The following is a 17,191-nucleotide window of genomic DNA, read 5'->3' on the forward strand; positions in this document are numbered from 1 at the left end:
CTTCTTTTCCATCTCAATCGTAGGTCTGAAAGACATAAAGTGACCCACCAAGCATAAGGACAGGCCTAAGGAAATGTTCTCTACCACTGAATTTGACAGACGGATCTCCAGACCTTCCTTCCTACGAGAGATCTCTGGCAAGTACCCAAGAGACACCAGAGTGATAGGCCCCAACAAAGTAGTTTTCTAGTTAGATTTCGAGATCCCCACATTCTCTAGGTTTACTAGTCTCTCCCACACCTCCTTGAGAGTGGAATTGCCAAGAAATGCTAAATCGTCTCACTGAGTACGAGTCCCAGTAAACAAAATAAAGTTTGCAGGGCCAGAGGAGACCCTATTAGAGACACGATACAAATGTGCAGATAAAATAGGAGGAGGTCCGGGCAGAGTTGCGCAAGATTAGGAGGGGGAGGCTCTAAAGAAGCACACATGAGCAAGTTGCAGAGCGCCAAAACCAGATTCAAATATTATCTATTCTTTTGTTGATTGAACACATTGTTTTAATTATAATTAAATATGTAGATTATGTTAATTTGATATAATAGAAATCCTTAAATATATCGACTAAGATCATACAAACATTAACCTATTTTGCAACATGAATGATGAACTGATTTGAAATTATCAACAGTTCCCTCCAAAAAAGAATTAATAACAAAACTTTGAACAATCTTAAACTAGAGCAAATATTGTATCATTTAATATCAAGACTTTTAAAACAAGTACTGATTTAAGTAAACAATGAAAATAAGACTAGTGAAAGATGATAGATTTCGAAAGCATATTAAGACTCTTTGATATCGAAGGAAAAAAATAAATGTTTTATAATTTTCTTGAAAATGTATCCATTTTCAAAGTTTTTCCTTTTCAGCAAGACTTGATCCTGGTGAGTTCTTTAAGAGCCTTCACCAATAGATGAAAAATACTGAACCTCCATTAAAAAAATCATTTTTCTTAATAAGAAGATTTGACAATCAGAAGAGATATACTATTTTATAGATATTTAAACTATTTTTCATATTTTAAATATTGTCTGTCACTGATGTTTTATTATCTATAACAACGTAGAAATCAATGACAAATAATATTAGTGAACTTTGTATTATGGTTATCATCGACATGATTTACTTCTTTTCATTCCGGCAACAATGGACATTTGGCAAAATGGAAAATGACAATTACAACATTATAGTGGAATACCGTTTAGTCCGAATCCTTTTATAGAAAGAAGAAATACAGACAATCACCTACGTACAAAGTATTTATCAAATGCGGGCCTTCCAATGTCTATGTTTCTTTCATGCCCCTATATACAGAAATTATGTTTACATTATAGCTGTTTTTTATATATATTTAGATATGTTTCCATATACAGGAAATATGGATTTTCACATGAGAGCTGTTTATTTATATGAATAGATTTTAACATCACAGGTGTTTATATGTATAAATATGTTTCTTGACAAAACGCTGAAAAGACAATTATGTTGCATTGAGTTTGATGCTGAAAATAATTAGCAATAATTTGAGAATAACAATCACAGAAGTTGATTTGGCTATGCCATCAACCGAATTCAGAACAAGGTTGAATGGTGGTGGTTCTAAATTGTGTAAATTCAAATTATGGGTAGTGATTGTTCAATTTATTTCTTTTATTTCTGAATTAGATTGTGTGACAGTTTTGTTTAAATGAATATTCTGATTATATTCTATGATTCATTATTATAATAATAATAAGAATATTAATGATTTGTTCACGAATTGAAATATAACAACAATCTATACATACCCAAGAAGAATATTATTTTAATGGATCCAGTAGATATATCAGTGCAGTTGTCTCCAGTGAGAGTGCAGGAAGAATATCGTTCAAAAGCTGAGGATTATGTTGCGCAAAAGAAAAAGAATAATAAAGGTGGATGGAGAATTATGCCCTTTATTGTGGGTAAGAAGCCAGATCCTAAATTTTCTTAATGTCTTGTTCTTTTGATTGTATTTAGATTGAAAAGATGTAAAATGAATTTCAAAATCCAAATTAGATCTAAATTTTAAAAAATAAAAAAATAAACCTGGGGATTTATAATTGAAGAATGATCATGATGGTGTTGTAATTTGGCAGGAAATGAGAGTTGTGCAGATCTTGCAACGGCCAGCTTATCTGCTAACTTGGTGGTGTTCTTGATCAGTCAATATAGGATGGATAAGCTTGAAGCTGCAAAAATTTCAACCATCTGGGGAGGAATAAATTGTATATCACCCATTCTTGGTGCTATCGTAGCTGATTCTTATTTAGGAAGGTTTTGGACAATCCTCTTCGCCTCTTTTATATACATATTGGTAGCAAATTTTAACTTTAAACCCCATCTAATACATCCAGTGAAATTTTATACTTACGTTGTTTGTTAAAGTTGACATGATTATTTTCTTTGGGATCTCTGTAATCTTGCCATCTGAATTGAGTGAGCTGATGGGTTCATACCTAGTTTTAAATACAACTTTTGAATCTACATATTATTTGTTGGAAGAACAAATTATTCATATTGAGGAGTTTATTTTTCAAATTGCTTTGTGTGATGTTTTTTTGTGAAACATTATATTTATATTAATAATAACTGGTTCAAAAAAAACTCCTGCAGAAAAAAACCACAAAAGAAAAATTCTGATCATTATCGGATACAAAAAAGAATATAGAAGAAAAAATACCGCATCAAGAGAGAATCTATCAACACTAATAAATTGTTATTATATAACTTTTTGAAAAATATATGTTCCCATCTTAATGAAATATGCTAAATACAATTAATTTCTCTCTGCTTATACATATGCCAGGCCGAAAAAAAATTCTCTAGAAGAAACTGAGACAAAACTACATTCTGGGCTGTTTTGGTATTATCGAAGGATGGTGGTCAGGACAAAATGAATTTCCTTGACAGATAGATCATCAAAATTGTCATGAAACTTACTTCTCTATTGAATAGAGAGCATCAAATTTCTTGTTTTATAAAAACAATTATGGATCAAAACTGGAAAGGAATAATAGGATCTTCAGGATATGTTTTGTAATCAATAGGTTGAAGTTGAAGAGAGAACTATCAAGTCATCTTATCTATTTTTAGAAATTAAGCTCCTTCAAATTGCGTTTTTCCTTTCTGCTTTGGTTCTTTTCTTAAGCCCTCCCCTTCTCAGAAGCCCCTTAATACAGAATGTCACTTGGTTCTGAAATGGATATGGACATAGATTCTTTCAGAGTTTAGAATATAAATGATTCTAGTTTTAAGATTACAAATAATTCATATATAAATGATTCTATTGTCAAGATTACAAATAATTCATACTAATTTCTTAATCTGGTTATTCTATACTTTTTTTTATATTTGTGAAATAAATGAAATACACATAAATATCAACAAGTTGATAAAAACACGATATTATATTATTAAAATCTATGGAGGAGTAATTGTGTTAATCCTCTTTAGTTTATTTTTCAAATAAAATTATAAAATTATAAAATATTTTAACAAATATTATAAAAATAATAATAAATAATTAAATTTATTAAATGATTCTTACTAATGGAAAGTTTTATATATCATTTTGATTTATTTTTCAGAACATTCCTGCTTCTTGATAAACTCTTTTAGAAAATTTCAAATATAAATTTAAACCATTTTATCTCTTCTCAATTACCATATGCTAAATTTATTTCTAATCATACATTTGAACCTTGATACCAATATTATTGCAAAATTTGTATATAGCTTTGCAAACAATATATTAGAGGTATTTTGTCAAACAACTTCAGTTCCCTATGCTTGCATTCCTCATTAATAAGGATTGGATTGGTTTGATGCAGGCAATGCTACTTGTGACATTCATGTCTGTAAGTATAGATCAAATAAGGGGAACTGGATTTGATCTTGCACTTCTCTATTTATTTCTGATACTGACTGTTGTGGGTTCAAGTGGGGTGAAGTCATCTTCCATAGCCTTTGGTGCAGAGCAATTTGACAACAATAGTGAGGAGGACAGGAAAAATCAGCAAAGCTTCTTCAATTGGTACTATTGTGCAGCTACTTTGTCTACCATGCTGGGACTCACCGTTGTTGTTTATGTACAAAGTGATGTCAGCTGGAAATGGGGATTTGGCCTGGCTACTTTGCTCATGATTATATCGACTCTCCTTTTCTCTCTTGGAACCAAGTACTATGTTATTATCAACCCACAAGGCAGTGCCTTTGTTGAGTTTCTTCAAGTCATTGTTGCATCTATTAGGAAGAGAAACTTGGTTTTGCCTTCTGATTCAAGAGAATTATATGATGTGCCTTTGAATAAAGAAAAAGATGATTTGAAACTCTCTTCGACTAATTTCTTCAGGTATGTATCTTCTCTTGCTTTTCAGTGTTTTTTTTTTCATAGTTTCTTTTCAAAATTAATGCAAAGAGACATATATATTCAAAAAAAATTAGAATAAAATAATTCTTATGTGTTGGTTTTTTATTAATTTAAAAATCATTTAAAAATAGAATTGAATGTAATATGCATAAGGTATATGTGAAAGAAACAAAATTAAAATTAACATAAACATAATTATATATTTTGAATTTAAAAACTTATTTTTTGAATTTAAATTTATAAAGAAAGAAAAATGTATTGATTGAAACAAATTTGAAAGTGGATGATATTATTTATCTTTTGATAACTTTCAAAGTGAAATAATTTTTTATAATTGAATTATTAAAGATGTATATAAATCAATAAAAAAAAACAATATCAAATATCAAAAATCAAAATTCATACAATTTATAATAATGTTTATCATATATATAGAATAGAAAAAAATCTATAAACTTTTCATTTTAAAATGATTAGTTGTGGTATTATTGTTGTTATTCTAAGATTCAAATTCAATTATGGTGCTTTTGTTGAGTGTTTATATTAAGAATATGATAATTAAATTATGCTGGTCTTCTCTTTTAATAATACTCTAATTCAATTAGAATTTATTTTTTCAAATCTTTATATTGATATGAAATCTCTCATTCTCATCTTGTCATTAATTATTTTTTAGTTTTTAATTGGTAATAGGGTGGGGGTGTTTGCCTTGCCATCACAAATATTTACTCAAAAAAAAATCTTCACAAATATTAATTAATTTAATTAAAACATTTCAAATATCTTCATTTTAATTTAAAGGAAGAGTAAAAGAAAAATGTTTCTCACCGTGTAAGTTTTGTACTTTCATATTTGAATCAAACTACAAAAAAAAAAGATAAGAGAAAGAAATTGATCCCAAAACTAATACTTCCTATTCTTTTCTCGTCTTACCCTCTTTTAAATAAAAGACTATAAGATTACACAGCTAAAATCAGACATCATACACAATAGGATGATAAATTCTGCAATTCAAACAATATGATAAACTTCACTTGAGAAGGATTTCAACAAGGATGGAAGGATAATTATCTCAGTTTCAGACTTTGGTTGTTTTTGTTGCTGGTTGAATTTAATGCTGATGAATTAATGCTGATAAATTTCTTGTAAAACTTTCTTATGAATTGATATTACTTTTTGTTGAATATGTTGTAAAACTGTCTTATGACTTGATGTTGCTTTTTGGTGAATTTCTTACAAAACTTTCTTACACCATACACAATAATAGGATGATAAATTCTACAATTCAAACGATATGATAAACTTCAGTTTAGAAGGAATTCAACAAGGATGGAAGGATAGTTATTTCAGTTTTAGACTTTTGTTGTTTTTGTTGCTGGTTGAACTTAGGGCTGGTGAATTTCTTGTAAATCTGTTTTGTTTTAAAACTGTCTTATGACTTGAAATTTCTTATAACAGAAAAGAACAAAACAGAGCAAGAACAGACAAATTACTTCCCATTTTAAAGAAATCTGTTTTTGATCCTGCAGGTTTTTCAACAAGGCGGCAATAATCAGCAGAGAAGACACCTCCACACCCAATCCATGGAATCTCTGCCCAGTTCAGAAAGTAGAACAACTGAAATCAGTAATAAGAATACTACCCATCTGGAGTGCAGGAATACCAGTGTCAATCATCTTACTGGGCAGTGGAAGCACTTACATGGTATACCAAGCAAATATCATGTACAGAAAACTTACCACACATTTCGAAATGCCCACAGCTTCCATGGCAGTCTTTGCTCTCTTAACAATATCAATTTGGCTGCCCATCTATGACAAACTCATAATCCCACTATTCCGACGCATAACAAAGAGAAGCGAAGGCATAACTCTAATTGAAAGAACAGGAACAGGCCTTTTAATCTCAGTCATCACCATGGTTGTATCAGCACTGGTAGAAATCAAGCGTAAGAATAGCCGTGGAAATATCTCTGTGTTTTGGCTGGCGCCACAGTATATTCTGCTAGGGTTAGCAGAGGCATTTTATGCCATTGGTATGATTGAGTTTTTTTATGTGCTCTTTCCAAAGAGCATGAGAAGTACTGCTGTGGCGCTGTACTGGTGTGGTATGGGAATTGGGTTGTTGCTCAGCAGTGTTGTTATTACAGTCGTTCATAATGCCACTGGAGGAAACAGAAGAAATGCTTGGCTGGCTGAAAATCTGAATGATGGTAAACTTGAGTATTTTTGTTGGTTTTATGCAGCTCTTGGTCTGCTTAATTGGTTTAATTTTCTTCTCTGTGCAAGGTTGGTAAAAGACCCAAGACATAATTCTGATCAACAGCAGGAGAATAAACAAGTATCAGTGTCTATGTAGAATTTGATATCATATATTTCATCTGAGCATTGTCTCCTACCTTTGGTATAGCTTATGCTAAGGCATTTGAAAGAAATAAAGATGAGCAAGTCTTGTTCATATGTTTTTTAAGCCATTTATATTGCAGCCTGGTAATTTTTTAAACATCAGTACACTTCTGTAATAGAAAGTGTAATGTTAACCAATGTAAACTGTACTTGTGGTTTGTAAATTGACATTGAATGATCTCTTGTACATTCAAGATTGCTGATCAAGTATAGTTGATATATATAGACAAGTTATACCATGCCTGGTTGGAAATTAATGTACATGGCCATACCAATGGTTAATAACAATTCAGTTATGAACAAGGCTTTAATTGTATGCTCGTTTTTATTTTCCTTGTATTGCAGTGTTTTATGTGTAGATTTATTGAGTGTATATAAGCTGACTTGAAAATGCCTTTGATATCATGTTATCTAAATGGAATTCAATTTGTTTTCTTATCTATGGATATAATGACTCCATGCATATATGCAAATGTGTTGAAATTTATTGATTGAAAATTAATGTATGAAAGTAATATTTTATCATGAAAAAAAATGTTTTCAATAAGTTTTTAGTTAGATGTGTTTTTTGTTTTTTTTCTTCTTTTAAGTTTGTTCTTGTACATTTGTCAGATGTTTGAAAATGCTTTTGATAACATTTTATCTAATCCATATTAAAATTAGAGTTCACCTTTTTGTTTAAGTCCTGCCTAAATAGGTTGAGACTTATGTTTTCATCTCAAATGCTTATTATTTATTTAGTTTTATTTCACGATATTAAACTAAAAGTCAAGATTTCAAAATGTCCTGTAATTTATATGAAAATAATAATTATAAGCAAACATGTAAATAATAAATAATTGATTAAACTTTTAAATATTCTATAGATTTTAATATTTAATTATTTTTTATAATTTTAACAATAGCTCTACAGTTTTTTTTGGCAAAACTTATATTTATATTAATATTATAATTGGTTCAAAAATGACTCCTGAAGAAAAGAAGAAAAGAATCAGTGAGATACAAAAATGATACAAAAACTCCGTTTATTGCCTGATACAAAAATGATGTAGAAGAAGAAAGACTATCTAGATAGAGTATCTATCAACACTAATGAATCTTGTCATTGTGAATCTCAAATCTAAAACATTGTGATTACAAAGAGCCCAAACCTCATCTGATTACAATTCATTGTTTGGTGTCGGAGACAACACCTAGAGTCAAGCCCAAAACTATCATAAGAAAAAAAACCATCTGATGCAAATGCAATCCAAGACTTAGAAGTGCATACAATATCTCAAAAGAACAAGTGAGATCTATGTAAAAGTAAAACATGTGAAATCAGCCGTGATTTACTATCAAATAATATTTGAGAAGGGCTTAGCAGGATTCTAAACATATTCTTTTGTCATAATTTACTTGATGCAATATATATTGTATGCACCAATTATAGACATGACGTTTAATACACACATTAATAATGGCCGAATCTCCTTCAACATATAACTTAGATATAGAAAGTGATTTTGCAAGTTCCAAACCAAAAGCATGGTGAAGGCCTCAGCTTTGTTATTAGTACTCTGAGGGAGAGGAGATGATTTTGCTGCAATCACATGACCTTTAAAGTCTCCAATGACTATGCCATAGCTAGAGTCACCTAGATGGTGCATGTATAGGTTGATTGGTAGATGCTTTTAATATTGTTTATCTACACATGTAGAGTCTAGAGTTCACTTTCTTGGTTTATGTTTTACACAAATTGGCTTTTCATCCATGTATTTTGTCTTAACAAAATATTGTGAATAAATGATGATTGGTTAGATTAATGATGGATTAGAAGTTGAATAGTTGTAAAGGAAGATGAACTACATTGGACATTATAATGAGTATCTTCAAAATTATATTAGGTGATGGAACCTTATTTTCTGGGATCTAAACTTACGCATCAAATAAAAGTAATAAGATTCGGTACTACATATTAAAAATGATTGGTACTATAGTTTGAAAAGAAAATAATGTAATAATATGAAAGCTAAAATATGAAACAAAAAGTTAAAAGCCAATCCTTGTGAGAAACAAAGGAAAAAACTGGTTAAAAAAATAGACATTAAGAAAACCCTAAATAAAATAAAATAAAGGAAACTTAAAGCTAAGAAAATAAAGGAAAAATTAAAAAATATGATCAGAAATAAGAAAAGAATACCAGTGAGTAAAATGGATGAATAAATTCATCTCATCCTCTTTATATTTTATCGCATCCTATTTTTGCACTGCCTCAAATTTTTTTATCACAATTAAAAACCCACATACCTGTTTTGCACTGCCTCAAATTCTTTTTATCACAATTAAAGCCCCACATACCTGAAAGATGATGTTTTCTTTTAAGTTCCCATGACTATACTTAAAAAATAAAAGATCCAAGAGCCTACTTCAGTTGCAAACACCATCTCTGGCTTAGTGCCTTGAAGGATGGGAGTTATTTTGCATCAAGAATAACACTCTGTTTTGGCTGATTGTCTTCGCGTGCATCGAATCTTGTATAAAAAATTCAAAAACTGTCGTCATAGATATTCATTGAATCTTGAAATCTGTATATAAAATATTCAAAATCTGTATATACAATACTTAAAACACTTTTGTCATTGATATTCTTTGAAAGATACAAAGTTAGACCATGGGCTTTCCTTCCATCCTCCAATCTGCTCCCAAAGAGGAAGAACTTTTTCACTACTATTTTCCTTTGATAGATGAAAAGCTATAAGACAACGAAATGCAATCAATCCTAGAGGACAAAGAAGAACACACTGGATCAAAATCATGAATAATAGTAAAGTATTTTGATGATAAACAGTTTTTCAAAGAGAGGGCCTGTGGCTATATTCTGAATTGAAGGAGGATATGTTGTTGGATTTGGACTTCTTGACACGGGAATCTTATTTTAGGTTTAGAACGTCGAGTCTGGATTTAGAATCAGATTTCTTCCATGATAATCTTGTCAATTTGTTTTAAAATCCTCTAGAAAAAATCATTTTGCAGCTATTTTAATATACAAGAAAACTATGCACCTTAAAACTTCTCTATAAAATTTTCATTTTTGGTTTCACGCACCGTTGAAAAATATGACTGAAGTAACAGGAAACATGCAAGAAATTGTAAAAGCTTCAGAAAGCTTCGATTTCACACACCTCTAATGCAAATTTGGAGAGTTGGAGAGCCCCATACGGAATCAAGTACCGCCATTTCAGAAACGATCCACTTTCAGGAATCTAAAACAATCAAGAACCGATAAAAAAATTCATCATCTGACTAAAATTTATGAACAAAGTCATTCTCTCAAGAGCAATTTTGAACAATGTCTGCTAAAATGCTTAGCACCATTAAAATGTGAGAAATATATTAAAAATTAATTTAATACTCAAAGTCTTAACTCAAAAAAAATTTTACTCGGCACTTGAAAAATGTTCGGCACATGAAGGTGCCGAGTGCCAGTTTTGCTTGGCACTTGATGGTGCCGAGTGACAGGGTGCTCGGCACTTGAGGGTGCCGAGTGACAGGCAACAAGTGCCGAGTGAGCTCGGCACACAAAAGAAAATGTAGAAGATGCCGAGTTAGCTCGGCAATCAAAGAAGACAACGGATGCCGAGTAAGGTCGACTCCAACTAATAAAATTTATAACTTAAAAACAATTTAACGTGAATGCTTTCACGATTAAAACCAGAGAGTCGAGCTTTAACCTTTCAACCAAGTTTTTCAAATGCAATGAATAGAAGAGGAAGAACAATAGATTCAAGTATGCTTACTTTCTTTTCTATTCAACTAAGATTTAAACTATTACAAAATCTGGGAGCATTCGGCTTCAACCAGAAAACCCTAAAATAACCCTAAACTGATAATACTTCAAACTTCAATAAGCTTTTAAACCTGCAACTCTAATGGCTGCATACAATGGTGCCTGAAGCAATCACTGCTTCAACAAGACGAATCTAACAATAACAAACTTACAGAGTGAACAAGGCAAGCATGTGCAACTGCAAGCACATACTTCTTTCCTTCTTCCTTCTCTGCTCAGCTCTGCAACTTCTCTCTGATCTGCTTGATCTGCAAACTCTCTTGAATGAATGAATAAAACATTTCTTTTTGTCATATCTTTCCTCCTCATTTTTTATTTCAAAAAACCTCACCCACCGCATTTATGTTTTCTTTCTGTTCTGCTGGTCGTCAGGTGGTAGGTGGGCGTTTGGCTCCAGGGGCAAACATCAACTGCCGTATCAAATATTTCAACACTCCCCCTTTGTCCCGAGCCAAACAAACAAGGATCACAGCTGATCCAAATCAACTACACCAAGACACTCTCTTAGGTATACAAAAGATTCAATGCCTAATGGCTTTGTGAAAATGTCTGCTAGCTGCTGTTCAGACTTACAAAAATTTATTTTGATATCCCCATTCTCCACCAACTCTCTGATGAAGTAATATCTGATCTCTATATGTTTGCTTCTCCCATGGAAGATTGGATTCTTAGACAATGCAATTGATGAGATGTTGTCACAATAAATTGTGGTTCCATCCTCTTGCCTTTCATTCAAATCTGTCAAGATCCTCCTTAGCCAAATTGCTTGACATGCTGTTGCATTTGCTGATATGTATTCAGCCTCTGCTGTAGATTGAGCAACAACAGGTTGCTTCTTGGATGCCCATGAAATTGCACCCGATCCCATATGAAAAATATATCCGAAAGTGCTCTTCCTATCATCTATACTTCCAGCCCAATCACTATCCGTGTAACCAACCAACTTGAAATCATCATTTGCAGTATATAAAATTCTAAATCCCTTGGAACCTTTCACATACCTTAGGATCCTCTTTCCCGCTTGCCAATGGAAATCCTTTGGTGTTTCCATAAATTTAGAAATCAGACTTACTGCATGCATTAGGTCTGACTGAGTTGTAGTCAAATACATTAGACTTCCAACCATACTCTTGTATAATGTTGGATCTACTCTTTTGCTAGAGTCTTCTTTGCTCAACTTCAGACCTATTGTTGTTGGTGTGGGGGCTGCCTTACTATTCTGCATTTTAAATCTCTCCAAGATCTGCCCTGCATATTTTTCTTGAGAGATGAAAATGCCATCATGCATTTGTTTTACTTCTATGCCTAGAAAGTATTTCAAGAGACCTAGGTCTGTCATTTCAAATTCACTTTTCATGGCCTCTTTAAACTCACCAATTAGAGCCTTGTCATTTCCAGTAAAAATCAAGTCATCTACATACAAGACAACAATCAATACATTACCATCTACTGCCTTGATGTAAAAAGTGGGCTCACCATTGCTTTTGCTAAAGCCATTGCTCATCAAATATGAGTCAATCCTATTGTACCATGCCCGTGGAGCTTGCTTGAGCCCATAAAGAGCTCTCTTCAACTTATATACTTTGTTCTCTTCACCTGCAACTTCATAACCAGGTGGCTGCTCCACATACACTTCTTCTTTCAATACACCATTAAGGAAGGCGGACTTCACATCCATTTAAAATACTTTCCACTTGTGCTGGGCTGCAATTGCTATGACAGCACACACGGTTTCCATTCTTGCAACTGGAGCATATGTTTCATCATAATCTCTTCCATACTGCTGTTTGTAGCCCTTGACTATCAGCCTTGCCTTATGCCTATCAATCTTGCCTTCAGCATTGCATTTGGTCTTATAGACCCATTTCACTCCAATCACTTGCTTCTTGGGAGGCAATTCAATTAGCTCTCATGTCTCATTTCTTTCTATAGCATCTATTTCCTCATCCATGGCTTTACACCATTTCTTCTCCTTAATAACTTCTTCAAAATATATTGGATCACTATGAAAAAATAATGCAAAATTAACACTCTCATCATAATCTTCATACCTTTCATCTTGGTATATAACTCCCTAAGATTCTTGGTCTTTCTTGGTAATAGGGAAGAGAGTGTGGGATCAGAATCTTCACTACTGTTGCATTGCCGACTAGCTCAGTTTTCACTGGTACTCGGCACTGACACTCGGTCATGCCTAGAGGAGCTTGGAACTGTCTGAACTTGCTTGCCTTTTCTTCTATTTGCTCCTTCTTGCTGTTCATCAACATCTTCTTCACTCATAATGGACACTTTACTTGATGTGCGCGGTGACTCATCAGTTAAACCATACCAAGACTGATTTTCAAAAAATTTCACATCTCTTGAAAGAGTCATCTTGTTGTTTAATGGATCATACAATCTGTATGCCTTTGATTTTGGGTTGTACCCTGTGAAGATGTACTTCACACCTTTATCATCTGCCTTTTCTCTTTAGGCACATGTGCATATGCAACACATCCAAACACTCTTAGGTGTTCAACTGTCTATCTTCTTCGTGACCATGCTTCCATTGGAATTCTGTCACAAATTGCCTTTGTAGGACACCTATTAATTAGATAAATCGTTGTTGCCACAGCCTCTCCCCAAAATTCAGTTGGGAGACTTTTCTCCTTCATCATGCTTCTTGCCATTTCAACAATGGTCCTGTTCTTTCTTTCAGCCACTCCATTCTGCTATGGTGTATAGCTGGCTGTGAGCTCTTTCTTTATGCCATGTTTCTTGCAAAAGTTTACAAAAGAATTGGAGGTATACTCCCCTCCTCTATTTGATCTAAGGACCTTGATATAGTGTCCACATTCTCTTTCAGCCTAGGCTTTAAATTCTACAAATTTATCAAATGCTTCAGATTTATTCTTTAAGAAATACACCCATGTCCTACGACTGAAATCATCAATGAATGTCATGAAATAAGTACTCCCCCCAATGGAAGTAACTTGCATAGGACCGACTAGGTTGGTATGCACTAACTCTAATGGATACCTAGCCCTCCTAGAATTTCCAGAATTAAAGGGAAGCCTATGTTGCTTACCCAAAATACAAGCCTCACACTTGTCACAAGAATTTTCTACACGTGGCAAACCATCTACCATTTTTTTATTTGACAACAAATTTAAACCAGCATAGCCGAGATGACCATACCTGAGATGCCACAACTGTGAAGGGTCTTCAATCACACTCCTTAGAGCTGATTGTGTGTGAGGTGCAACACAAACTTGAGATGAGAAACATGTCTCTATCCTCAAGGGAAACATTCTGTTCTTTGTCATTTGAACTACTGCAAGTAGGTTCTTGCTCCCATCGTTTTCATGAATGACACACTTGTCATTCTCCATCAGCACTTTGTATCCATTTTGAATGAGCTGACCAATGCTCATCAAATTGTGCTTCATACCAGGGGCGAAATACACATTTTGTATTTCCTTCTCACCTTTCTTGGTGCAGACCATAATAGATCCTTTGCCAACAACTGGTAGGGTTCCATTGTTACCCATCTTAATTTCTGATTTGAAACTCTTGTCAATGAATGAAAACAAGGTTTCATTACCACTCATGTGGTTGCTACATCCACTATCAAGGTACCAAACCTCAGGGCTTCCTTCTTCACCAACATTACACATGATGAAGGCAGTGTTTTCACTTCTCATATTCACGTCAGCCACATTTGCTTTTCCTGACTAATCTTTCTGCTTTTTCCAGCATTCATTTGCATAATGCTCATATTTATGACAGTAGTAGCATTCTACATTACTTTTATTTGAGTTGTAGTTTTTCTTACCTCCTCTTGAGGTATTTTGTGAGCTACTTGCTCCATCTGCTCTTCCTGAGCTTTCTGCTGTAGCATTCCTTTGTCCTCCATTTCCTCGGCCTCTGCCTCTGGAGTTTTTGCCTGAGCCATTTCTTCCTCTCCCCCTTCCTCTTGAATTTGACTCAGCCTTGAATGCTTGCTCTTGGGAAGATGAAGAAGTAGATCTGTTGATCCTATGCTCATGGGTTTGAAGTGTACCCATCAACTCATCCATTGTCAAAACAGTGAGGTCTTTTGCCTCTTCTATGGTCATGACCAAATTGTCATATTTATGAGGTAAACTCTTCAATATCTTCTCCACTATCCTCTGCTCTTGATAGTCTTCTCCGTTTGACTTCAATTGGTTAATCACATTGGAGGTCCTTGAACTAAAGTCTACAACTGATTCATTCTCCTTCATTTGAAGGTTCTCAAACTCCCTCCTTATATTCTATAGCTTTACTGTACGGACTTTATCAGTCCCCTTGAAGTTCGTTTCAAGGATATCCCATGCTTCCTTTGCATAATTTGCTGCTGCAATCTTTGGGAATACTATCTCTGTCATTGCTGCTTCAATAAGACTTAATGCCTTAGCATCCTTCCTCCTTGACTCTTTCAAATGAGTCTTCTGTGCATTTGTGAGGGCAGCATACTGAGTTGGATCAGTCACATCATTGAATCTATTAACTATAAACTCCCACAAATCATTTGCTAACATAATGATTTTCATTTTCTTTGCCCATGTATCATAATTTTGCCCATTAAAGGATGGTGGCTACTGCCATATCTTTCCTGCATCTCCTGCCATGTCAAATATCTCAAGAAAATAAATGCCCTAACTCACTGTGGATGTGGGGCCTCAAAGCTCTGATACCATGTGAGAAATATATTAAAAATCAATTTAATACTGACAACCCTAACTCAAAAAAAACTTTACTCGGCACTTGAGAAATGCTCAGCACATGAAGGTGCCGAGTGCCAGTTTTTCTCGACACTTAATGGTGCCGAGTGACAGGTTGCTCGGCACTTGAGGGTGCCGAGTGATAGGCAATAGGTGCCGAGTGAGCTCGGCACACAAAGGAAAATGTAGTAGGTGCCGAGTTAGCTCGGCACTCAAAAAAGACAATGGATGTCGAGTAAGGTCAGCTCTAACTAATAAAATTTATAACTTAGAAACAATCTAACGTGAATGCTTTCACGATTAAAACCAGAGAGCCAAGCTTTAACCTTTCAACCAAGTTTCTCAAATGCAATGAATAGAAGAGGAAGAACAATAGATTCAAGTATGCCTACTTTCTTTTCTATTCAACTGAGATTTAAACTATTACAATATCTGGGAGCATTCGGCTTCAACCAGAAAACCCTAAAATAACCCTAAACTGATAATACTTCAAACTTCAATAAGCTTTTAAACCTGCAACTCTAATGGCTGCATACAATGGTGCCTGGAGAAATCACTGCTTCAACAGGATGAATCTAACAATGACAAACTTACAGAGTGAATAAGGGAAGCACGTGCAACTGCAGGCACAAACTTCTTTCCTTCTTCCTTCTCTGCTCAGCTCTGCAACTTCTCTTTGATCTGCTTGATCTGCAAACTCTCTTGAATGAATGAATAAAACATTTTTTTTTGTCAAATCTTTCCCCCTCATTCTGATTTCGAAAAACCTCACCCACCGCATTTATGTTTTCTTTATGTTCTACTGGTCGTCAGGTGGTAGGTGGGCATTTGGCTCTAGGGGCAAACGTCAACTGCCGTATTAAATATTCCAACATAAAAGACTCGTGACCAACCAATTGTCATTTCACATCATTCCTGCAAAGTTCAATAATCTGGTGGGTGTTCATATTTGCTTCTATTTTGAGTGTCTTCTAGAAATCTATCCTAAAGTGTTTTAAAAAATAATAATCTGGTAGGTGTTCATATTTCCTTCTATTTTGAGTGTCTCCTAGAAATCTATCCTAAAGTGTTCTAAAAAAAAAAAAAAAAATACAAAATAATCTTAAAATAACGGGGTGATGCGGAGCAACCACAATAATGACAATAAAATAATGGTAATATGAAATTGACTGTCCTTAACTTGGAACCTGAACCAAACTGTTATAAGATTCTTTCTATCAATGAACCAATGAACTGTAACCGAATGCTTTAGAGTAAAAAAGATTGATATAGAGAAGACTGAAACATTATTAAAACTAAAACACACTTCCATTATATACTAATGACAGATTACAAACGTATGGCTCTCTGGTGGCTACTGCCAGAGAGCCATGAGAGTTTCTTCTCAATTTACTCTCTTTTTCAAACCTATTGTCTTTTCCCCTCTTATTGATTCTCTTCTCTATCTCCTTCCATTACATTATGAATTGTCTTTTAAAGACTATCTAAACGGTTTACAAACCATTTACAACTACCCTAAAATCATTCATTCAATTCTCATTTAGTTACAAAATAGTATAAAATCCTTTTGTTTGAGGATTCTTTATAAGATACGTTACCCATTGAATTAAACTTGTGCATCAACTTAAATAATAATCATAAGATATTAATTCTCCCGGGATCCTTCACCCATGTCACATTTCTTACTTACATTTGTGCATAATATTAAACCATAATGATGGTAAATTAATTCTTTCATGGGTGCCACTGCACCATACTGCCATACTTCAAATGTTTCCATGTCCCATGGAAATTAGGTCACTGCATCAACACCTCCACTGATTCCTTTTTCACTATCAACC

General features: G+C 33.7%; 1 protein-coding gene across 1 annotated transcript; it reads left to right on the forward strand.

Annotated features, from left to right (window-relative positions):
* The first annotated feature begins 1,809 nt into the window (after positions 1-1,809).
* On the forward strand, positions 1,810-6,750 carry LOC149551470 (protein NRT1/ PTR FAMILY 2.13-like). Its single transcript, XM_089790106.1, has 4 exons — positions 1,810-1,945; positions 2,120-2,337; positions 3,854-4,374; positions 5,922-6,750. The coding sequence occupies exons 1-4, from the start codon at positions 1,810-1,812 to the stop codon at positions 6,748-6,750; spliced, it is 1,704 nt and encodes a 567-aa protein (XP_089646232.1).
* Positions 6,751-17,191: the final 10,441 nt, after the last annotated feature.

This window comes from Cupressus sempervirens, chromosome 6 (assembly GCF_028749045.1).
Source record: "Cupressus sempervirens isolate cs-2001-9-10 chromosome 6, ASM2874904v1, whole genome shotgun sequence".
NCBI lineage: Eukaryota > Viridiplantae > Streptophyta > Pinopsida > Cupressales > Cupressaceae > Cupressus > Cupressus sempervirens.

Coding starts and splice junctions, on each gene's coding strand:
- LOC149551470 (XM_089790106.1), top strand. CDS start 1,810: ATGGATCCAGTAGATATATCAGTGCAGTTGTCTCCAGTGAGAGTGCAG. Junction 1,946..2,119: donor AATTATGCCCTTTATTGTGG/GTAAGAAGCCAG, acceptor GTAATTTGGCAG/GAAATGAGAGTTGTGCAGAT. Junction 2,338..3,853: donor CCTCTTTTATATACATATTG/GTAGCAAATTTT, acceptor GGTTTGATGCAG/GCAATGCTACTTGTGACATT.